The sequence below is a fragment of the Pseudoliparis swirei genome, chromosome 22, assembly GCF_029220125.1.
Source record: "Pseudoliparis swirei isolate HS2019 ecotype Mariana Trench chromosome 22, NWPU_hadal_v1, whole genome shotgun sequence".
NCBI classification, from domain to species: Eukaryota; Metazoa; Chordata; class Actinopteri; order Perciformes; family Liparidae; genus Pseudoliparis; species Pseudoliparis swirei.
In genome coordinates, this window is record NC_079409.1 from 6,032,205 (window position 1) to 6,055,745 (window position 23,541).

General features: G+C 45.2%; 2 protein-coding genes across 4 annotated transcripts in view; one reads left to right on the forward strand and one right to left on the reverse strand.

The window, feature by feature from the left end:
- LOC130212864 (lamin-A-like) overlaps nucleotides 1-11,410 on the forward strand; it is a 30,082-nt gene extending 18,672 nt beyond the window's left edge. For 2 of the 3 annotated variants that reach the window (XM_056444125.1, XM_056444124.1), the window contains exons 3-13: nucleotides 6,328-6,484; nucleotides 6,845-6,970; nucleotides 7,301-7,468; nucleotides 8,010-8,135; nucleotides 8,219-8,439; nucleotides 8,520-8,901; nucleotides 9,425-9,532; nucleotides 9,742-9,861; nucleotides 9,949-10,014; nucleotides 10,259-10,372; nucleotides 10,785-11,410. In XM_056444125.1, coding sequence (XP_056300100.1) covers nucleotides 6,328-6,484; nucleotides 6,845-6,970; nucleotides 7,301-7,468; nucleotides 8,010-8,135; nucleotides 8,219-8,439; nucleotides 8,520-8,901; nucleotides 9,425-9,532; nucleotides 9,742-9,861; nucleotides 9,949-10,014; nucleotides 10,259-10,372; nucleotides 10,785-10,820 — 1,624 coding nt within the window. In that variant the 3' untranslated portion in view covers nucleotides 10,821-11,410. Of the gene's footprint in view, nucleotides 1-6,327; nucleotides 6,485-6,844; nucleotides 6,971-7,300; nucleotides 7,469-8,009; nucleotides 8,136-8,218; nucleotides 8,440-8,519; nucleotides 8,902-9,424; nucleotides 9,533-9,741; nucleotides 9,862-9,948; nucleotides 10,015-10,229; nucleotides 10,373-10,784 lie in introns of all 3 variants that reach the window. The other variant, XM_056444126.1, reaches the window with a different exon arrangement.
- Nucleotides 11,411-12,626: 1,216 nt separating this feature from the next.
- The window catches only part of pear1 (platelet endothelial aggregation receptor 1), a 43,633-nt gene continuing 32,718 nt past the window's right edge, over nucleotides 12,627-23,541 (reverse strand). The window contains 16 exon segments of the mRNA XM_056444123.1: nucleotides 12,627-13,935; nucleotides 14,153-14,374; nucleotides 14,961-15,017; nucleotides 16,056-16,182; nucleotides 16,305-16,414; nucleotides 16,659-16,877; nucleotides 17,605-17,727; nucleotides 18,582-18,713; nucleotides 19,467-19,598; nucleotides 19,690-19,842; nucleotides 21,168-21,270; nucleotides 21,367-21,530; nucleotides 21,649-21,769; nucleotides 21,905-22,079; nucleotides 22,877-23,044; nucleotides 23,046-23,087. Of these exon segments, the coding sequence (XP_056300098.1) occupies nucleotides 13,796-13,935; nucleotides 14,153-14,374; nucleotides 14,961-15,017; nucleotides 16,056-16,182; nucleotides 16,305-16,414; nucleotides 16,659-16,877; nucleotides 17,605-17,727; nucleotides 18,582-18,713; nucleotides 19,467-19,598; nucleotides 19,690-19,842; nucleotides 21,168-21,270; nucleotides 21,367-21,530; nucleotides 21,649-21,769; nucleotides 21,905-22,079; nucleotides 22,877-23,044; nucleotides 23,046-23,087 (2,188 nt within the window). The 3' untranslated portion in view covers nucleotides 12,627-13,795.

A 23,541-nucleotide genomic window follows, 5' to 3' on the forward strand; every position in this document is an offset into this window, starting at 1 on the left:
TGTACTATGTTTTTTCCTAAAACCTGATTGATAGACAGATAAAATATTGTTTATGATTAAAAACTCCTTAAGTTGCTCACTCACAAGGGATTCTAGTGTCTTAGCTAAAACAGACAGTTTGGAGATAGGCCTGTAATTATTTAAAAGTGTGGGGTCTCCTCCTTTTAACAGGGGGAGAACAAAGGCAGACTTCCATATAAGGGAATTTCGTTTGAAAGTAAGGAAAGATTAAAAATATATGTTAAAGGGGGTGCAATAAAATCAGCAGCTAACTTTAAAAAATATGGTTCTAGGTTATCCGGACCTGCCGGTTTTCTTGTGTCTAAAAGTTTAAGGGCTTTGTGCACTTCAGTAACAGTAACAGGCTTAAAACTGAAAGACTCACCAACAGTTTCCTGGCAACCCAAACAAGCAGAGGATTTCTCATGAGGATGGTTTAGAGTGTCAAACAGGGAACCAGAGGCAATGAAGTGCTCATTAAAACAGTCCAGCATGATGGCTTTGTCAGAGATGTCATTAGAGTCCTTGACAATGCAAGCGGAAGCTCAATACCATTTCTACTTCCAGATAAAGATTTTATTGTCCTCCAAAACAGTCTTGGATTGTTGAGGTTGTTTGACGTTTCACTTAAAAAATGCTCAGCTTTAGCTTTTTAATTGCAACTGTACAAGCATTGCGCAGTTGCCTAAAAAGCAGCCAATCTGACTCCAGACCAGAACCCCTTGCCTTGGCCCAAGCCACATTCCGCTCATGTAGCATCTTGGATAAATCTGAACTGAACCATGGAGTATCACGGCCTTTATCCTGCACTTTTTGAAAGGAGCATGCTTGTCAACAATTCCAATAAAACCATCATAAAAGAATTTCCATGCACTTTCAACATCACCAATGAGGTTAATTCGTTCCCAGTCAGAGAAAAGAGATCATGAAGAAACCCTTGTTCCACAAAATGATTCATATTTCGCTTTATGATGATACGTGGCTTAGTTTTAGGAAGTTTTGTACATCTAACTGTGGCAATAACACAATGATCGCTAATGTCATTTGCGAAAATACTGGCAGAAGAATATTTATGGGGACATTAGTTATAATAAGATCGATCAAAGAAGATTTTTCAGGACATTTAAGATTCGGTCTAGTGGGCATGTCAACAATCTGGAAAAGATTTAGTGAATCACATTGTGCCCTAAAATGATCAGACACTGGTTTTAACCAGTTCCAATTGAAGTCACCAATCAAAACAATTTCATTAAAATGTAATCCTGATATGAGTTGCATTAAAGAGGGAAGAGCTTCACTGACTGCTGATGGTGTCCTATAGCAACCAACCACAGTAATATGAAGCCTTTTAGATACCTCCAGATCAAGAGCCAACATTTCAAATTGTTTGCTCACTGATTTAGAGAGTAGCACCTTTACATAAAACTTACTTTTTATAAAAATAGCAATTCCACCTCCCCTATTAGGTCGATCAGTTCTATAAACAGTATACCCATCAATATTGACATCCTTGTCCATAACAGATTTACTCAACCAAGATTCAGATATAACAATAACATCTGCATCAGTTGAGCTTGCCCAAATGCGGATAATATCAAGTTTGGCAATTAAGCTGCGTACATTCAAATGAATAAAACCTAGACCAGCCCTTGCTTTAAAATCAGCAGGAGTGTTAAAACATGAAGCTTCCTTCCTATTACATTGTGTAATATCAACAGGGCCAGGATTAGGCTGGACATTTCCTGAAATCAATAATAACAGAACAATCAAGAATCTCTGCTTTGTCAAATTGCCAGGCACCTCCTCACTTGATTTTTTCAAGTTAACAAAATCAACGAGTGAGACGTCAGAGCATTTAAAACATCTTTTCAGCACAGAAAGGCAGAGAAGACGGACCAACTTCACTGAATCAGAAAAGTCCGCCTGAAAGTGTCTCGGCTTCTGCCCGAAGGATTCATGGGGAAACGCGCTGGTACCCGCGCAGGGCATTATCACTGGAGAGTGCACCTTCCTCGGTACACTCCCCCAACGAGTGCCGCTTTGCTCAAAGTTCCAGAGAAGCAGTGCTAGAAGCAAGACTTTCATTGTCAGTGCTGAAGTTCAGTTCCCAAAACTAAAATACGGCTTTTCGACACACCTGAAACACAGGATCGCTGCAAAGGCAGCGCAGCAGGCCGGCTGAAGCAGGCAGCAGGCGCAGCAGGCACACCAGGAGCAGGTAGCAGTGCAGGTAGCAGTGCAGGTAGCAGCAGACAGCTCACAGGCTGGCGGAAACGCAGGTCGAAACGAAGCGATAGACCCAGCAGCAGCACCGGAGGCAGCGCAGCAGGCAGGCCGGCTGAAGCAGGCAGCAGGCACACCAGGAGCAGGTAGCAGTGCAGGGGAAACGCAGGTCGAAACAAAGCGATAGACCCAGCAGCAGCACGGGAGGCAGCCAGCAGGCAGGCAGGTGAGCGGAGCCGAGTCGGGCAACAAAGGCTCACACGGAAAACTCACGTAATTTCTATGTTTTTTGCTCATTTCACGATGCTTATAACTCTAGTGAAATCAGACAGTGTAGTATTTAGGGCTCTCAGACCATAAAACACAGTAAAAACAACACTCAATTACAGGACAAACAGACAGGTAAACGCTTGTGCCGCCATCTTGGAATCCATGTGACCAGATGAACAATGATATATATATTCCAGTATTCTAAATGACTTCTGAACGAGTCCTTTTCCTTCTGGCGTGGAGCAATGTTGTGAGTAGTGTGTGCGTGTCCCAGACCCTGATGTGTGTGTGTGTGTGGGCAGCCTGTGAGCCTCTCCTCCTGCGGACGGCCATTATTAGTGACGATGAAGACTCCTGGAATACCAGGAGCTCGTTTCCTCCTCTCCTCTGCATGAACCTGCTCCTCCAACGGCCTCTCCGTCGTCTCCTGGGTCTCTATTGTTTTTCCACGGCTGTGTCCAAGTTTAGTTTTTTTTGCACACATGCGCAATAAGCGTGAATTATCTTTATTTCCACGCCGGCTCCCTGGAGACGGACTTTAATGAGCTCCTGTTGACAGGCACGTGCACAGATAGAGCCCTAGTGGTGCTCAAGCACCAGCCCTTTTGCCCTGGATGAGAAAAGTGCCCTTTTTGCTGGAGACACTTTTTTTTTTCTTCATTCATCAGTATTTAAGAATAAAAATGACTCTCTGTCATCAACTGCCCCCAAATGTGTTTTGATATCCGACGGGGCATTTATTTGAGTTCTTGTGAGAATTTCACCCCGGCATGCTCCGCGCCGATCACGAGCCCCCGCCTCCCTCCTCCTCCACTCAGTGCTCGCGCAGTGCTCCTCGCGCCACGCTAAACGGCTGCACCTCCTTCTCCTCTGACCCGCAGCATCAGACACACAGGTCATGACGGTGTTTGTCCCCTGATGTTGTTTGGTGATAAATTAACCACGTCGACATTAGCGCTGCTAAAAACATGACATCACAACTGGTCCGAAGAAAATAAACAAAAAACTCATGAAATCCGTGGTTTCACAGCCTTGTCCAGCTGTTTACTGACGTCATGTGAACAGAGAGAGGGAGAGATATCCAGGCAGGCATCTTATCTGTGTTGTATAAATGCTATTGAGACAATTTCGAAAGTATGTTGAACTTATTAATTCATTTGATAAATGTCACAAGAATTCACAGCTAGAAAATTGCAGTTAAACTATGATTGCTATCCTTGTACCACATTGTTTTATGTGGTATGTTTCTCTTTGTTTTGTCTGTTGCAGTTTTACAAAGATCAATCTTGTATGAGCATTGCAGAGGGTGAAAAGAGTAAACGCAAGAAAAACTAGAACGGGCACTCGGTAGAGCGCATACCTACGCCGCAGCCACTTTTTTGGTACTTGGCATGAGAGTGTGGGGAGCTTGATGTAATGTGAACATTTTGGCATTAGTTGCATGCCAATTGGATACAAATTGACCGCGCTATGGAAAAAAGAAGATTTTGACCTTTTCATGACCTTGACCTTTGACCCGATCGATCCCAAAATCTAATCAAATGGTCCCCGGATAATAACCAATCATCCCACCAAATTTCATGCGATTCGGTTTAATACTTTTTGAGTTATGCGAATAACACAAACACACACACACACACACACAAATACAAATAAATACACAGCGATCAAAACATAACCTTCCGCATTTTCAATGCGAAGGTAAACAACACTTGTAAGAACTACTTACTAACCCAGAGTGAGGTCATGCCGGGAAATATCAGACTGAGGCTTTTTAACGCTTTTACAGAGGTTTGATATTTCCCGGCATGACCGAGCGGTCGAGGTTAGTAAGTTGTTTATTATTTGGCATTTTTCGCTCCTATCATTTTGTAAATAAAAACTAATTGTAATTGTTAAAAGAAAACAATTTCATTTTGTTTAGCTCTCATGTCTTCTCACGACAAAATGTGTTTCAATTACTTGCTAACCTCTAGTTACAGCGATCAATATAAAAATCATTTTGCCGATGGGTGCCCTTTTTTTTGGTTTGAGCACCTGCCCCCCAAAATGTCTGTGCACGTGCCTGCCTGTTGAGTCCAGAAGGCGATAATGGTGCTGATGGACAACGGCTGCGCGCTCTGCACCGCACAATGGAGGCGTGTGTGTGTGTGTGTGTGTGTGTGTGTGTGTGTGTGTGTGTGTGTGTGTGTGTGTGTGTGTGTGTGTGTGTGTGTGTGTGTGTGTGTGTGTGTGTGTGTGTGTGTGTGTGTGTGTGTGTGTGTGTGTGTGTGTGTGTGTGTGTGTGTGTGTGTGTCCATTTATCAAGTATCACTATCGAGGAGCACGTGGTCATTCCAGTTAATATTGACTCAGCAGGTCTGCCCTCTAGTGGCGGAACTCGAGAGTTGCCAACTACTTTACTGAGGGGAGGTGTTAGACTAGATCAGTGGTCCCCCCCCTGACCCCGGTGCAAAGCATTCTGGGTAGAAAAAAGATGCAATACGCAGCATTTTGCATATATGCAATTCAGTTTATGAACTTACACTTGAATATTTATTAAATAACTCTTTTCAAAAGGCTTTTTATTTTATTTTATGGATGCTCATTTATAATATATTTAAAACTAAACTCACACCCCCCTAGAGGGCCTTCACGTACCCCCAGAAGTAGACGTACCCCCTAGAGGGCTTTCCCGTACCCCCAGAGGTACAGGTACCCCCCTTGGACTAGATCAGGGCTATTCAACTTCAGTCGCAAGTGGGCCGAATAAGAAAATCACGGGGGGTGTGAGGGCCGCACAGAATATTGATAAAATAATGGCTAAAAATGAAAAACAGTAATGTATATTTCCACAGGTAAACAGTCACACACGAAAATGCGTCGGTATTGAGTGGCAAAAGTGTTGCGAACAAGCATCACTATAAACATGTTTCAAAGTGTAAATATCCGCTCAAGGTAACCAGTTGTTTCAGATCCCTTCAACCAAACTGTTCCCATGAAAACATAAGAAATGTGACTTAATGGATCAATATAATAATTACTTGAGCTGAAACTAATATCTGGTGGCGCAGCGCACAGACTGCGGGTCTTTGAGTGCAGACTCCTTTTGCGTGAACGGGATCGAAACCAGGTCGGGCGATCTTTTTATTTTTATTTTTTCGAAAATGTATTTCTTCATCCGTGGCTGTGATGCGCTGCTCACTTATACAATCGTAATCGCCGAAATGGATATGAACGGTGGCTTAAAGATCTCCAGCAATATGTTTGTGAATGTGTGACGAATCTGGTGAGCGAGACAGAGCCCCGCTGCAGATGTGAAGAGAACAGAACGCACGCGTAGGGAAACCAGTAGGTTTGAAAACCAGTAGGGGTGTAGCACCGGCAACCAACACGGGTGCGTAACATAAAGATGTAACCATACAGGTTTGCTTGAGGCAACAGTGAAACTCAATGGCTCTGGGTTAGATGTCTCAATGTATAAAAGAGGCGTGTCCGTCAGTTTTATTTTTTCTTACCAAGCTATACTGATTTGCAGGCAGTCTTGCGGGCCAGAGTTAAACTCAAACGGGCCGCATCCGGCCCGCGGGCCGCTAGTTGAATAGGCCTGGACTAGATCATGTAAACCTTTCAAAGAAACACACATACATGTAGCATAAATCACGTTGTAAAGTGTCTTTTCTAACACGGAAGCGGTTCAAGGTGATTTCAAATGAAGCAAAGAAACCATTAGAAGGACGTTTTAAGAACACAGCGGGGGGTCATCTCTGGGTTAAAGCTCCTTGAGACCGAGGTCTCGTCTCTAGAGACGCCGCGAGGCTCTGGAGTATTGACGTCCACGTCTCGTCTTCACAGGAACGCCAAAAAGGAGTCTGACCTGGAGGCGGCCGTGCTGAGGGTGAGGGACCTGGAGGCCCGGCTGAACTCCAAGGACGCCGCCCTCTCCACCGCCATGGGGGAGAAGAGGACCCTGGAGGCCGAGATGAAGGACCTGAAGGCCCAGCTGGCCGAGGTAGAGATCCATCCATGACTCGTTCAGACATACACACATGTCTTTATGCTGCTGTGCTCATACCAGGATGAGTTGAGCGTTTTGAGGACGTCTTCCCTCTAAACTAAAAGCTCAAGTGACGTGTGTCAAGTTAGCCGGCGTCCGTCGTGAAGCTGCTGGACGCTTCATGTGACGTGAACCCTCCAGGCAGGAGGTTCACGGAGGAGGTGGTCCTCTGCGGTTTGTTTTATCAATGGAGTTTACTTCAGGACCGACGGAGACGCAGTTGTGGCCCGGCTCCACCTACTGGCCACACTCGGGATTACACCTCGAGCTGGGTTTGAGTTCTCCCACTCAAGAACATTCCTCTCTCCTCCCCAGTTGGAAGGCAGCTTAGCCGACGCCAAGAGGAAGGTGCAGGACGAGATGCTGAGGAGGGTGGACACGGAGAACCGCCTGCAGACCCTGAAGGAGGAGCTGGAGTTCCAGAAGAACATCGCCAACCAGGTTCTCCACCTCAACCTTTCTATTTTCAAGACATTTGATTCTCTTCCAACATCCTGCTTGTTTGTTTTGTTGCATTTCCTCTCCGGAGATGTCTCTTCTTGTCGCCTCCTACCTCTCCTTCAATGTGCCAACCAAAAACTGGCAACAGAATCACACATTTAAACGTAATAATTCGGAGTTTCTTCAAGGGAGTTGACTTTGTCTAGTCTTAATAAAGAGTTGAGTCAGATCAGCTTCTAATCAACCCAAGTAGTTGGATTAGTCGCGAGAATCCAAGCAACTAAAAGTACGTGTCCTCGAGGCTGACGTATCCTTCACCCCGTGTCTCAGGAGCAGCTCGAGACGCGGCGCCGCTACGACTGTCACGTGGAGTCGGTCAGCGGGCCGCGGCAGGACTTCGAGAGCAAGCTGGCCGACGCCTTGGCCGAGATCAGAGCCCAGCAGGAGGAGCAGGTCCACCTCTACAAGGAGGAGATGGAGAAGACCTACAACGCTAAGGTGCGTCTGGACGCAGCTCTGTGGCCACCTAGAGGCCAAGGAGAGGCGATGCAGTTCTCTTGTCGTCGTTCAGCTTTGTTTGTGGAGATGTTTTTGCATTAGCAAATGGATTTAATGAGCATCTACAGCTCAGTGATGCATACTGATGGGCTAGCTGTTGACTGTTATCTTCACACAGGAGATCAATTTATTTAACAATCGGTTGTTTTTTTGTCATTGGAAACTTCTTTAGACCTCTTTGGAAAATCAATGTTGGGAACTATTTCTAAACGGATTGGTTACATTATTTATATATATAATAATATATTTATATATATATTTATATATATATATATATTCGTATTTATATATATATATTGTTATATATATTATATTTATATATTATATGTATATATATTTATTTATATATATATATTGTTATATATATGTATTCATATATTTATATATATATATAATATTTATATATATATTTATTTATGTATGAGGATTACATAATTTGTTTTTAAGCCGTGGCTGAAAGCTCGTCTTCTTTGTCCTCCAGCTGGACAACGCTCGCCACTCGGCCGACATGAACAGCCACTTGGTGGGAGCGACTCACGAAGAGCTGCAGCAGACCCGCACGCGGATGGAGAGCATGTCAAGCCAGCTCAGCCAGCTGCAGAGACAGGTACACACACACACACACACACACACATATGATCTGGTCTTGCCTGACTTCACCTCTTGTGATTGCGTGTTCTCTTCAACCAGCTGGCCAGCAGTGAGTCCAAGCTGCGGGAGCTGGAGGAGTCTCTGTCGAGGGAGCGCGACGTGATGCGGCGGCGGCTGGAGGTCAAAGAGCGGGAGATGGCCGAGATGAGAGCCGAGCTGCAGCTGAAGCTGGACGAGTTCCAGGAGCTGCTGGACATCAAACTGGCCCTGGACCTGGAGATCAGCGCCTACAGGAAGCTGCTGGAGGGCGAGGAGGAGAGGTGAGGCGGACGCTTTGATGAAACACGGCGGTCCACCGGCGGTCACGGGAAGAGGTGAACCTTCATGTGCTCCTCCTCAGGCTGAGGCTGTCCCCCCGGGTGTCGTCCGGCACCAAGGTCACGGTGACCAGGACCACCGGGTCGGGCCACGGCAACACCTGCCGCGGCGTCCACTCCTCCGGCTCGGGCCAAAGCCGGGTGATCCAATCCGCCACCACTACCACCACTACCGCCGCCGTGCCGGTGGAGGCCGAAGCCTGCTCCACCAGCCGCAACTCCTTTGGCGTGGTCGCCGCCAAGAAGCGCCGTCTCCACGACGACGACAACGAAACCTCCAGCGTGGCGGGGGGCGGCGCCGGGGTCCACTTCAGCATTAGCCAGAAGGCGTCGGCCAGCGGGCGCATCACGGTGGACGAGGTGGACGAGGGGAAGTACATCCGCCTCAGCAACATGGCGGACAAGGTGAGCGGCGTTCCTACGGTCATGGAAACCTGGGAAGTCCTGGAACTTTAAAATGTGTTTTTTACAGGCCTGGAAAAAGTCCTTGAAAAAAATTCTACCCCAAAAGTTTTGGAAAATTCATGGAAATTTGTGATAATCATGTGTTTTCATTTACAGTTTGATTAACAGAATAAACATTTGTACAAATATTTATTCTTTTAATCAAACTATTGTCTCATTCATTCGTGTTATTTAAGATATATTAATTACTCGTGTATACACGGAGATTTCACAAAATGTTTGGTCATGGAAAATAATTTAAAATTAATTTACAAAGTCCTTGAAGTCCTTGGTCACCGTGTGTGAACTCTGGCTCAGTGAGTCATCAGGAGGTTTTTCAAACCCTTTGAACCTGTTGAAGGTGAATTCACCCTCAAGTTTTTAGACTTTTAAGAAAAATGTTGGAAGTAAACGAAGCTTGTTGTTTTTAAATGTTTCTCCCATCCTCTCTCTCTCTCTCTCTCTCGCTCTCTCTCTCTCACAGGACCAATCTCTGGGCAACTGGCAGCTGAAGAGGCAGGTGGGCGACGGCTCGCCCATCGTCTTCAAGTTCCCCCACAAGTTCAGTGTGAAGGCCGGAGGAACCGTCACGGTGAGTTAGACACACACACACACACACACATAGACTCATACACACAGATTCATACACACACAGGATCCATTGTGTTTAGGGGACAGACAAATACAAATAAAGGGAAAACATGAATATTTTTACCCTTTTTTTCTATATGTCATGAGCATACAAATTATTTAAAAAGGTCACAGTCTCCTGATGACTCTCTTGACCTTTGACCTTTGCAGATCTGGGCTGCCTCCGGCGGTGGAACCCACAACCCTCCCACTGACCTGGTGTGGAAGAACCAGAGCTCCTGGGGAACCGGCGACGTCGTGCGGACCACCCTCATCAGCGCCAGCGGAGAGGTCCGCTGTCATTCACTCAGATTTCTGTTTCTTCTTTTTAATAACTTTCATAACTTTCATAACTGTCGTCACTTTGTTAACTCTCAGGAAATGGCCACGAGGAAAGTGTCCCGCACCCTGTTTCTTGAGGACGAAGAGGAAGACGAGGACATGGTAAGTACCTCCTCCTGCTGAGGCAGTGGTTCTCAAACTGTGCGGCGCTGCCCTCTAGTGGGGCGCCGAGGTATTACAGGTGGGGCGCAGGGGGAAATGATTATTAAAATGAATTTCAAGACTTATTGAGAACTTCACAAAGTTAAGGCCTGTTGTGTGTGTGTTGAGCACCCTGTTTTGTGTGTGTGTGTGCGTGTGTGTGTGTGTGTGTTGAGCCCTGTGTTGTGTGTGGCGCCCCCTGCAGGAGGCTCATGAGTATAACCTCCGGAGCCGTACTGACCGGGCCGGTGCCGGTGGCGGTCTCCCCGACGGCTTGGTGGGCCAGTCCTCCCTCATAGGGACCAACGAGCCCAGAAAGGTTCGCAGCACGTTTCTATATTTTACGAACGGAATTAAGTTTTTAATAGTTTGTGAAATTAACACCGATAAACTCAAAGTTAAGAAATCATTATAAATACATTTCATGTCAACTTAACCCCGTTAAAGAAAGTCTGGCTCTTCAGTTGACCCGATATCAAATGCAGGCAATGCCCACTTCCCCCTTTACTTCCTCCCTCTTTACTTCCCTCTTTACTTCGTCCCTCTTTACTTCCTCCCTCTTTACTTCCTCCCTCTTTACTTCCCTCTTTACTTCCTCCCTCTTTACTTCGTCCCTCTTTACTTCCCTCTTTACTTCCTCCCTCTTTACTTCCCTCTTCACTTCCTCCCCCTTTACTTCCTCCCTCTTCATGTCCCCCTGTAACGCTGCAGTGTGTCACTTCCTCCACCAGGGCCGAGCCAAGAAGCATGACTGCTCCATCATGTGAACACCTGAACAACACCTGAACAACACCTGAACAACACCTGAACAACACCTGAACAACACCTGAACAACACCTGAACAACACCTGAACAACACCTGAACAACACCTGAACAACACCTGAACATCACCTGAACATCACCTGAACATCACCTGCTGCAGCGGAGGGCCATCATGTCTGAGTTTTATTTTTATGTTTCTGATATATTTAGTTTATTATTCACTTTAATCTGCAGGTTAACTTTATATTGAGGTTTACTGGGTAAAGGGCACAGGATTTAAAAAAATATATATATATTCAAATTATGTTAATGCATTTGTGCTGTGCTAATGCTTGTCCACTCTTTCTCTCACACACACACACACACACACACACACACACACAAACACACACACACTAGGCTCCATTGACCAGAGGTTTCGTAGTTTGTTAATCATGTTTATCGTCCATCAAATTGATAAAATCTTAATTTCAGATGTTGTTGTTTACAATCTAAATATCCTTGTTTGTTTTTTGACAGTATTTTGCTTTTTGCTGCAGGGAAAATGCATAAAATGTAGTTTTTGTTTTGATAAACCAAAGTACTTTAAGCTCAGGGTGTTCACGATATATATATACATCCATATATATTTTTTATATATTTATTTATACAATATATATATATATTGTATATATATATATATATATATTTATATAGATATGTATATATTATATATTTACATATTTATATATAATATATATATTATATAAATAATATAAATATACATATTTATATATAATATATATATACGTTTATATATATATAAATATATATATGTATGCATTTATATATAAATATATATATTTATATATATATATAATAAATATATATATATTTGTTTCACCTTTTAGTTTTAGACGACCATGTCAGAGACCATTTCTTTATGTAGTTTTAGATCATACTTTTGGACAGAGAAAATAATTATTTGAGAAATATATTTTGTGTATATATACACTTTACTTTGTGGCTTCGTGCTTCCATTGACGGCCTCACCAAATACGCACAGCAGGTAGATTTGTACTGGCAGCTCGAGTCATTTATAAAAGAAAAGTATTTACACTAAATACGTGGTAGTTTTTGATATTGTTTGTTTTTGTACTTTATAAGATGGTATTTGTGCCACATTAGATTATTTGTGCCTTAAATCTGACCCCCACGTGCCTTTAAGAAGTCTAACAGTTGTTAGTTAAAGAAATGACCAGCTCCAAAGATGTAGTATTCATCTCATATGAGAACGTAAATTTGAGTGATGTACTTTGTGTGATGGTGAAGTATAAAAGAAGTTAACTGAAAACTCTAAAGGGATCATAAAGGGGAGGGTCCGGGTTCATCAGAGATTATAAAGCAGAAAGAAGCTCCTTCTGCTTTTAGAGTTTTGTTTAACATTTTAACGAGATGACGAAGAACCAAAATCAGATTTCTATTAACGGTGTGAGTATACGACCTTTCGTGAGAGTGTGGACCCTGAAACCCGTAAAACCTCTTAAATCTGGATGTGAGGCCTCAAGACTCTTTTTGAAGGACTTGAGGTTAAAAAATAATAATAATGTAGAGGCATTTCCTGTTGTGAGCCTTAAACGCCAAAGATGTAATGAGCTTGAAGTGTGTTTGTCATAATGATGTTAACGATATGAAAAAGCCATTAAGTCGATTTATGCTTCTTTTGCTTTTCTAAAATAATCCTTCAATGAGTAAAAAATATTCTTTTTTTCCCCAGTGACGCCTCCTGTGATTATTATTTATTCCTCATCGTCATTCAACACCACGGATAAAAAGTGCAGCCATTTTTATTTACATTATACACACACACATACACACACACACACGTTCCCCATGATTACATTCACAAATACATGTTCATACATGAAAGCCAACTAGCCAAAGCTGTAGCATTAAAAGCACAATGTACATAGTTACCGGTACACGGGGGTTTCGATTATCTACTTGACTGAACAATTTAAAAAATGTAAAAACAAAATACATTTAGAAAATGTCAAACATGACTTTGGTGAACCCAAAACAATGTAAAATGATTTAAGTCGAGGAAGTTAAATGTCCCTTTAATTTTTTATTTGGGGTGAACCGGCCCTTTAAATGCCAAACGGACGTATTTATACACTGACAATCATAACGCTGCTTTGGTACATTTGATGGTTTAATATTCACAACTTAGTGAATATCTATTGGTGTTGTTGGTCACAAACCCCTTAAACATCTGTGAAATAAGGCTGTTAAACATAACTAAAGATAATATATTCATTTCTATATTTACAAAGTGTTCATATGGCAGTGGGCCACATGGACTATTAAAGATGTTCATCGTTGGTCACTGTGGTTTCTCCAAGAACTAAACATCACTCAAGACTGAATATCAGAAAAATATAACTTCTTTTGTTCATAATGTCTCAGAGTAAATAAAGACTGGCAGGATTTTTGCTGTAGAAAACAAACAAAACTTTTGTATCTAGTTCCTTTTTTTTTTTAAGTTGAAAAAGTTTGTTTTCAAACTTAAAAAATTATTCTGAAGCTGCCTGATAAAAAAAAATTAAACAATTTTTAAATGTAAAATACCCTACATAAAAAGAAATTGACAAAATGAGCCCTTTGAACACACACACACCAGCTGATCAGTTGTAGGCAAAATGTTTGGCAAACTTCATTTGCAGCATGTTCAGCTCCTGAGGTGCTGCTTTTAAGCGTGTAGTCTTCTGGCGTCTTATTTTTCCCACGGGACTTGAATGCAGCGGGCCCCCCCCGCTGGCTCCCCAGTCTGGATGGCAAGTCTGTCGCGGTGAAGCAAGTACCACTTTCGCCCACACGGGGGCAGTGTTGCGTAGCTCCTCAGTGGACGGTCAGACAAGAGCCTGAAAGGACTGCACGGGCCTGACGTCATCCCCAAAGTATGGACGACGGAGGAGGAGGAGGTTGGGGGCTGTGACGTCACTGGGGGGCTCTCCTGGGGGAGGGGGGGCGGCGGACGGGCGGCAGGTCGTAGTGCCCCGGGATGTGGCTGTTCACGGGGAGGTCGTAGTGGCTCTGGGGGTCCTCGTACGGAGCGTGGCCGAGGGAGCTCTGACGCTCTGGGGGGGGACACACACGGGATGTTAACCTCTTAATACATTTATTTAAAAATATAAAATACCTGCTGATCGTCTCTAGTTGACTTTTTGGTTTTAGTCTGAGCAAAAATGTAGATATAAGATTTAATTTAAAAAAGGCCCTCCAGCAGAACACTAAAAAACAAGTGTGAACCAACATGTTTAAAAGGAGGTGGGGGTGGGGGGGGGGGTCGCTCACCTCTGCGCAAGGCGGCCATGTTGAATGGCGGCGGGCTGATCTCGGTGTAGGCTCGCTCTCTGGGCGACGCGGCGCACTTCATCTCCATGTAGCTGCACTCCTGGAGGCCGAAGGGGAAACCCGGCACGTCTTTGATGGTCGCGTACGGATTCTCGCTGTTCAGGGAGCTGCTGCTCGCCGCCGCCGCCGCCGCCATCGCCGCCATCGCCGCGCCCTTCAGCTCTGCCGCCGCACGGGGAGAAAAGACACGTGACCGCCGGGTACCATGTAACGTTTAATGTCGCATCCTCTTGCTGACGTACACTACCGTTCAAAAGGTTTTTTATCAATAAAGATAACATTAAATGAATCATAAATCCTCTCTCTACATAGTTAATGTGTAGATGAGTATTCTCTGGTGTTCATGAAGTCTCTACAGAGGTGTGTAGAGGCCCATCTCCAGTGTTCTAGTGGTACATTGTGTTATTGCCTTAGAAGACTAGCGGAGGGGTAGAAAACCCTTGAAAACCCTTTTTATGTGAGCGCAGCTGAAAACAGTTATGCTGGTGAGAGAAGCTATAAAACTGGCCTTCCTTTGAGCCACAAGAAGAACAACATTAATATTTACAATAAAAATCATTATTTATAACCTCGTCAATGTCTTGACTAGATTTTATATTCATGTTGAAATTTTATTGATAAATAAAAGTTTGAGTTTTCATGGAAAACACCACATTGTCTGGCTGTGTATGTACTCGTGTATGTTTTGGTTTCCCTGCAGATACCGGAAGAGCAAAAAAAAGGTTGAAAATAGAGAGATGGACTTTACCTTTGTTGTAATATTTTCCCAGACTGGCGCTGTAGCTCCGGTCGATTCCAAAAGCTCCTGTAAGCAATAAAAAAGACAAATCTGTCATCTTCGTGTTTTTCATTTATGGCGAATAATCAAAAGGCAGATCACTGGCTCGGTTTGAATCCTGCTGAATGGATACCGGGCGATGCCCCCGCAGCTTCTCATGAGGTGCTCATTGTGTTGTTGTCTCACGTCAACGAGCTTTGTTGACTCTGGTGATTTCTGTCCAAGAGGAGCCGCTGCCCGTCTCTGGTGGCTCAGGCGGCCTTCATCAACAACAAGCGGCGTCACATTGATTGGTGACATTTACTCTTTATGCAGGTTTAGGGTTCGGGTCCTGCACTCTGCAGGCATGAGCACAGACACCAGGACCCGGGCTCTGGAGGAACCAGGACCCACTCTCACCCCCACACATGCACTCTGCAGGCGCTGCATCAGGGTCTCCTCTAAATGAGGATGGTCCTGAGTGAGAGTCGGTAGGAATCAGTGAGAGTCATTAAGAGTCAGGGAGAGTCATTAAGAGTCAGTGAGAGTCAATGAGTCAATGAGAGTCAGTAAGAGTCAGTGAGAGTCATTACGAGTCATTACGAGTCAGTGAGAGTCAATACGAGTCATAAGTCAGTGAGAGTCAGTGAGAGTCATTAAGAGTCAGTGAGAGTCATTACGAGTCAATGAGAGTCATTACGAGTCAGTGAGAGTCATTAAGAGTCAGTGAGTCAATGAGAGTCATTAAGAGTCATTAAGAGTCAATGAGAGTCATTACAAGTCAGTGAGAGTCATTAAGAGTCAGTGAGAGTCATTAAGAGTCAGTGAGTCAATGAGAGTCATTACAAGTCAGTGAGAGTCATTAAGAGTCAGTGAGAGTCATTAAGAGTCAGTGAGAGTCATTAAGAGTCATTACGAGTCAGTGAGTCAATGAGTCATTATGAGTCAGTGCGAGTCATTAAGAGTCATTACGAGTCAGTGAGTCAATGAGTCATTACGAGTCAGTGCGAGTCATTAAGAGTCAGTGCGAAGCAATGAGAGTCATTAAGAGTCATTGCGAGTCAGTGCGAGTCCCCCCAGACGTACCTGAGTCTTTGCGAGGCTCGTGGTGCTTCCAGTCTGCAGGTAGCGTGGCGTTGCTCTCGACCCCGAACAGGCCCCGCCTCTCCCTCTCCATGTTCTTCACGCTGCAGAACAGCTGGTTGTTGGTGTTCTGGAGGCGGAGCGAGGGAGCAGTCCACCAATCAGAAACCAAACAACAGCTTGTTGCCGGGATGCGTTACACACAAACTGCCTAAAGTAGGAGGTGACGTAACAGCCGGGGGGGGCGTTCACCTTGATGGTGCGGTCGTGGTTGTTGGGCAGGTGGGGCAGCGGCGGCCTGTTCTGGCTCAGGGTGTGGTAGCTGGGGTTGGAGTAGTAGTGGTGGTAGCTGTGAGGAACATCTGGAAGCCCAAACCAAGTTGCTACCGTTAGCACTTTTAGCACTATTACCACCGTTAGCACTGTTGCTACCGTTAGCACTCTGAGCACTTTTAGCACTGTTAGCCGCGTGGAGGCAATCCCCCAAATCATAAGATAGTTTTTTCAGTAGAATTTGAAAGACAGCACTTTTAGTATTTGAGTATTTTAACATTGTCGTGAGTAGTACCCCCCACACACACACACACACACAGCATGTGGTCGTACCTGGCACGGCGTACTCGGAGTTGACCGTGCGGCTGGTGGAGAAGGACACGGTCGGCGTGTTGCTCTGCTTGTCCTTCTGCCGGCGGCGGTACAGCAGCAGCAGCGCCAGCAGGAGGACCACCAGCATCACGAGCACCACGATGCCGCCGATGGCGCCCCACGACTCGCGCTCGCCGGGAGGAAGCGGCACCATGACGCTGCCCGACTTCACCGACAAGTCTGGAAAAACAGGAGGAGCGGAAAAGAGAAATAACGCAGGCGTCAAAGCTACGACGGGGGACTTTCATTGAGGTTGACTTTGGCGATCCCTGTGGACGAAGGTGGTAGTGCTTCTGAAAACCTTTACATTATACTAGCGTACACTAGCGTTCAAATGTTTGGGGTCACTTAGAAATGTCCTTATTATTTAAAGTAAAGCACTGTTTCTTTCAATGAAGATAACATTAAATGAATCATAAATACTCTCTCTTCATAGTTAATGTGTAGATGACTATTCTCTGGTGTGTAATGAAGTCTCTACAGAGGTGTGTAGAGGCCCATCTCCAGTGTTCTAGTGGGACATTGTGTTATCGCCTTAGAAGACTAGCAGAGGGGTAGAAAACCCTTTATGTGAGCGCAGCTGAAAACAGTTATGCTGGTGAGAGAAGCTATAAAACTGGCCTTCCTTTAAGCCACATGAAGAACAACATTAATATTTACTATAAAAATCATTATTCATAACCTCCTCAATGTCTTGACTAGATTTTATATTCATGTTGAAATTAATTTGATAAATAAAAGTGTGAGTTTACATGGAAAACACCAAATTGTCCGGGTGACCCCAAACCTTTGACGTGTAGTGTGTGTCGTGGTGGAGAAGGAGTGTGTGGTTGGAGTGTCCTTCGTGGTGATGACCTACATGAATGTGTGTGTGAATGTTGACACACATGTACACATGGATCCACACCTTGTGTGCAGTAGTCTTCCTCCCCCCCACACACACAGTCTCCAGTGTGCCGGTCACAGAGGAGGTTCAGTGGGCAGGAGCAGGTCTGAGTGCAGAACGGACCAAAATGCCCCGGACTACAGGCTGGAAGGCATCACATGTAAAACAAATATATCTTTATTCATTAGTCAATCAACGGAACATTAATCTACTGCAATCCTAATAATCAAATCGTTTCAGCCATTTGTCAAGCTGAATCAGTCTGATGTCACCTTCTCCGACGTTAGGATTATAAACTATTGGATAATAAAACTGAATGCCTTTGAAAGCTATTTAAATAAATCTACTGTGTGGAAAATAAAACCTTAAGTTTAGTTTCAGCCCCTGTAGACCAATGGGCGTCCAGGACTTTAAACGACATTTACATGAGAAATCTGTGTATACATAAGTATATAACCTTAAAGAACACAAATTAATGAGACACAATAGTTTGATTCAAAGAATAAATATGTATATAAATGTTTAGTCTTTTGATCAAACTACGTAAATTAATATATGAATATAACAAATTTTCATAAATTTTCCAAAACTTTTGGGATTAAATTTTTTTCCCCAGGACTTTTCCAGGCCTGGAAATAAAAATAATAAAATCCAGGACTATTCCAGGTTTTCCATGACCATACGAACCCTTTCACAATTCCTATTTTTTAAACAAACTACAATAATCCTAAAACAAACAGTAAGCAACCTTAAATGACAAATAAATTCAATTAATAGTTCAATTAAAAGAATAAACATTTATCTAAAAATGTTTATAAGACTCTGAGGTGCGTTCACTTGCAACATGAAAAAAAACCATATGAATATAACACATTTCCAGGACGTTTCCTAAACTTTTTGGATGATTTTTTTTTCACGGACTCTTTCCAGGCCTGGAAAAAAACCATTAGAAAATTCCAGGACTTTTCCAGGTTTTCCATGCTGTCTGCTGAACTCACGGATGGAGCAGTCGGTCGCCGTCCAGCCGGCCGCACACTCGCAGTGGCCGTCCCGGTGGTCGCAGGTGGCGTTGTTGGCACAGTGGACGCACACCTGAGTGCATCGCTTGCCGAAGTGGCCTAGTGGACACACTGGGAAGCGCACCACGTGGAGAGAGGAGCCATCGGTTATACGCTGTTAGAGATGTTACTCAGAATTCTCACTACTACTTGTTTTGTGCACCCTTTGGAAAGATTAAATATTGTAAAACATTATGTAATTTTATGTTTGTTTTATGATGTCTGACTCTCGAGACTACGGATGAAAAGTAAAGAAGAAGAGGATGAATAGGAGGAGGAAGAAGAAGGAGGAAAAGAGGAGGTAGAAGAAGAAGAAGAAGAAGAAGAACTACAGATGAATAAAAACCTCTTGGCAAATAACTCTGGAACATTTACGGAAATGTTTGTAATAATGTGCACTGTCCCTTTAAGGATGTGCACTGTCCCTTTAATGATGTGCACTGTCCCTTTAATGATGTGCACTGCCTCTTTAACGATGTGCACTGTCCCTTTAAGGCTGTGCACTGTCCCTTTAATGATGTGCACTGCCTCTTTAAGTATGTGCACTGTCCCTTTAAGGCTGTGCACTGTCCCTTTAAGGATGTGCACTGCCTCTTTAAGGATGTACACTGTCCCTTTAAGGCTGTGCACTGTCCCTTTAAGGCTGTGCACTGTCCCTTTAAGGCTGTGCCTTGTCCCTTTAAGGATGTGCACTGCCTCTTTAAGGATGTGCACTGTCCCCTTAAGGCTGTGCACTGTCCCTTTAAGGCTGTGCACTGCCTCTTTAAGGATGTGCACTGTCCGTTCAAGGCTGTGCACTGTCCCTTTAAGGATGTGCATGCTCACCTTGATCACAGTTGGGTCCGGTCTGTCCAGGGAGGCAGTCGCACTCCCCCGTCACGTGGTGGCAGTGGTACGACTGGCTGCAGGACGGGCACGACAGGCCGCACCGGTCCCCGTACGTACCCGCACTGCATTCTGGGAGACAAACAGATGATGGGAGAGGGTGAGCGGCTGTAGACGACGTCAAGTCCAGCGCGTACCTGTGGTTTCCCTTGCCGCCACTCACTGTTCTGGCAGGCGGCCCCCCAGAAGCCCGCGAGGCACACGCACGCTCCGGTTTCCTTCAGGCACGTGTCGCTGTTGGGGCAATGCGTGGAGCAGCTGTGGTTACAGTGGCGCCCCCAGTGGCCGTCTGAGCACGGCGCGCTGCAGCGGGGGCCTGGAGCAACAACACGGGGTATTAGTATTTAGTTACTCTAGGGATCCTCCTCCGGTGCTCTCCTGAAGGGTTCTTCACATGTTCACCCTGAGAGGTCAAAGGTCAAGGATGTCGTATGTGTACAGATTGATATTGGGCTATACAAAATAAACTGAATTTAATTGAATCATCACCATCATCATCGCACTGGCCCTTTAAGTAAACATATACACCACACACTGGCCCTTTAAGTAAACATAAATACCACACACTGGCCCTTTAAGTAAAAATAAATACCACACACTGGCCCTTTAAGTAAACATAAACACCACACACTGGCCCTTTAAATATACATAAACACCACACACTGGCCCTTTAAGTAAACATAAACACCACACACTGGCCCTTTAAATATACATAAACACCACACACTGGCCCTTTAAGTAAACATGAACACCACACACTGGCCCTTTAAGTAAACATGAACACCACACACTGGCCCTTTAAGTAAACATGAACACCACACACTGGCCCTTTAAGTAAACATGAACACCACACACTGGCCCTTTCAGTCAACATAAACACCACACACTGGCCCTTTCAGTCAACATAAACACCAAACACTGGCCCTTTAAGTAAACATAAACACCACACACTGGCCCTTTAAGTAAACATGAACACCACACACTGGCCCTTTAAGTAAACATGAACACCACACACTAAACATAAACACCACACACTGGCCCTTTAAATATATATAAACACCACACACTGGCCCTTTAAGTAAAAATAAATACCACAAACTGGCCCTTTAAGTAAACATAAACACCACACACTGGCCCTTTAAATATACATAAACACCACACACTGGCCCTTTAAGTAAACATAAACACCACACACTGGCCCTTTAAATATACATAAACACCACACACTGGCCCTTTAAGTAAACATGAACACCACACACTGGCCCTTTAAGTAAACATGAACACCACACACTGGCCCTTTAAGTAAACATGAACACCACACACTGGCCCTTTAAGTAAACATAAAGACCACACACTGGCCCTTTAAGTAAACATAAACACCACACACTGGCCCTTTAAGTAAACATAAACACCACACACTGGCCCTTTAAATATATATAAACACCACACACTGGCCCTTTAAGTAAATAATGATGATGATGATGTTGATGGTGATGATGATGAGTGAAAGCCTTTGGTGCAGCGTATAAAAAAGTACATGTTTGTATTCAATTTGAGGCCATTTTGAAGTCCTTTAACTGGAGGCCGAGTGGCTCAGTTAGTTCTGTTGGTACCGGCGCCAAGGTGGACGCCATCACTTACCCCACCAGCCCGGCAGACAGCGGCACTCCCCGGCAGTCGCCTGGCAGCCGTCGGCGTGGACGCAGTCGCACCTCTTCAGGCAGCCCGGCCCAAACGAGCCCGTCTGCACACGAGAGGAACAAATAATCGTCAGAGGGGGAATCTCTCCAACAGCCTACAAACGCTGCAAACAGGCAACGTCTCGTATCCGGAGGTTTACCGGGCACGGCTGGTCGCACAGCGCCCCCTGCCAGCCGGCGGTGCAGGCGCAGGATCCATCTGCAGGATCACATTTGGCCTCGTTGGCGCAGCGGCAGGTGGCGTTGCAGCCCGGGCCCCAGGCGCCCTGGGAGCAGGGGGCGGAGCAGTCCGGCCCACGCCAGCCTGCAGACACGAGGGACCGTCAGCCATGTTTGATTGTGACCCGGTCATGCATCGGTCCTCGGTCCGTGGACAGGTCAGTCGTTTCCCTCTCTCCTCCGTCTGTGTGCGTTTCTTTTACCCTCTTTGCAGAAACACGTGCCGTCGATCGGCGAGCAGTCGACGGCGTTCTTGCAGGAGCACCCCAGGGAGCAGTTCTTTCCGTAGGCGCCACTTTTACAGAGACTCTCACAGTGAAGCCCCTGTAATAAAAAAAACAATAATAATCCATTTTAATGATGAACCTAGAGGCCATTTAACCGGTGATACACAGAGAAAACACAAATGATTCATTCACTGACTCCTATAACCAAATCAGGCTAAGCTCCGCCCCTCACCGTGTAGCCGGGGGCGCAGCGGCATCGCCCCGTGGCGCTGTTGCACACGCCTCCGTTCACACACAGGCACGGCTCCAGGCAGCCGTGGCCGTAGAAGCCGTGAGCGCAGGTCTCGTTACAGAACAGCCCCGCCCACCCGGGCTGGCACGTGCACTCTCCTTTCATTGGGTGGCAGCTGGGGAAAAAATAGAGGCAAATGTGATGAAATCACTGCTGAATGTTCAAGGGAAGTGTGAAAAATGCAACTGTAGGGGCAGTAATGCATCTGTAAGGGGCAGTAATGCATCTGTAGGGGCAGTAATGCAACTGTAAGGGCAGTAATGCATCTGTAAGGGCAGTAATGCAACTGTAAGGGCAGTAATGCATCTGTAAGGGCAATAATGCATCTGTAGGGGCAATAATGCAACTGTAGGGGCAGTAATGCAACTGTAAGGGGCAGTAATGCATCTGTAGGGGCAGTAATGCAACTGTAAGGGCAGTAATGCATCTGTAAGGGGCAGTAATGCATCTGTAGGGGCAGTAATGCAACTGTAGGGGCAGTAATGCAACTGTAGGGGCAGTAATGCATCTGTAACGGGCAGTAATGCAACTGTAGGGGCAGTAATGCAACTGTGGTGATGAAGAAGAAAACACGTCGTTCAGCAGGCTTTATTGTGACCAATAAAAACCAACATGTGCTCCATATAAACCATTTAACCACACAAACAAACGGTGCAGTACTCTTTACGAACACAGGTGGCAGCACCGAGCTCGTCCAGGACACTCACACTCACACACACACACACACACACACACACACTTATTGATGCTTTGTAACAACACTCCAGTGCTATTAGAGGACAGAACTTAACTGTTTTACTGTTGTGACATAAAATAAACATCAACATCAACGAAGTTACCATATATGATTCCTCGCCCGCTAAAGGGCTACACCATGTTTTCCGGGGGGGTGTGGGGGGGACGCCGCCTCACCTGAGGGTCTGCTTGTCCTGGCAGAGGCACCTGCGTTCGCAGTGCATGCCGTACTTCCCGGGCGCACACATCCGGTCCCGGCAGTGCGGCCCGCTGAAGCCCGGCTCGCACAGGCAGGCGCCGTCGATGTTGTAGCATCGCGCGCCGTTAGCGCAGTCGCACGCCTGCGCAGTCCTGGCCGAACGTGCCCGCCGCGCACTCCTCGTTACACCTGAGGGCGGAGCAGAAGGGTGGAGGAGAAAGTAAAAACAATCCTGCTTTTCAGTCAGCAGGTCATGGGTCACATGTGAGCGGAGGAGGTGTTCATGTCTCTGGAGGTCAACAGTTCAGTAGCTCTCATCCAATCAGAACGCTCATTTAATAAATGCATAAATACCAAAGGACATAAAATGTATAAGGATGACAAATTATACATACACACACACAGACACACATACACACACAAAGCAACGCACACACAGACACACATACACACAAACAAACACGCACACACACAGACACACACATACACATACAGACACACACAAATACACACTCACATACACAGAGACACACACAATCAGACCCACACAGACACACACACACACACGCACTTACACACACATATACAGAAACAGACAAACACACACTCACACACACACAGAGACACACACACACACACACAC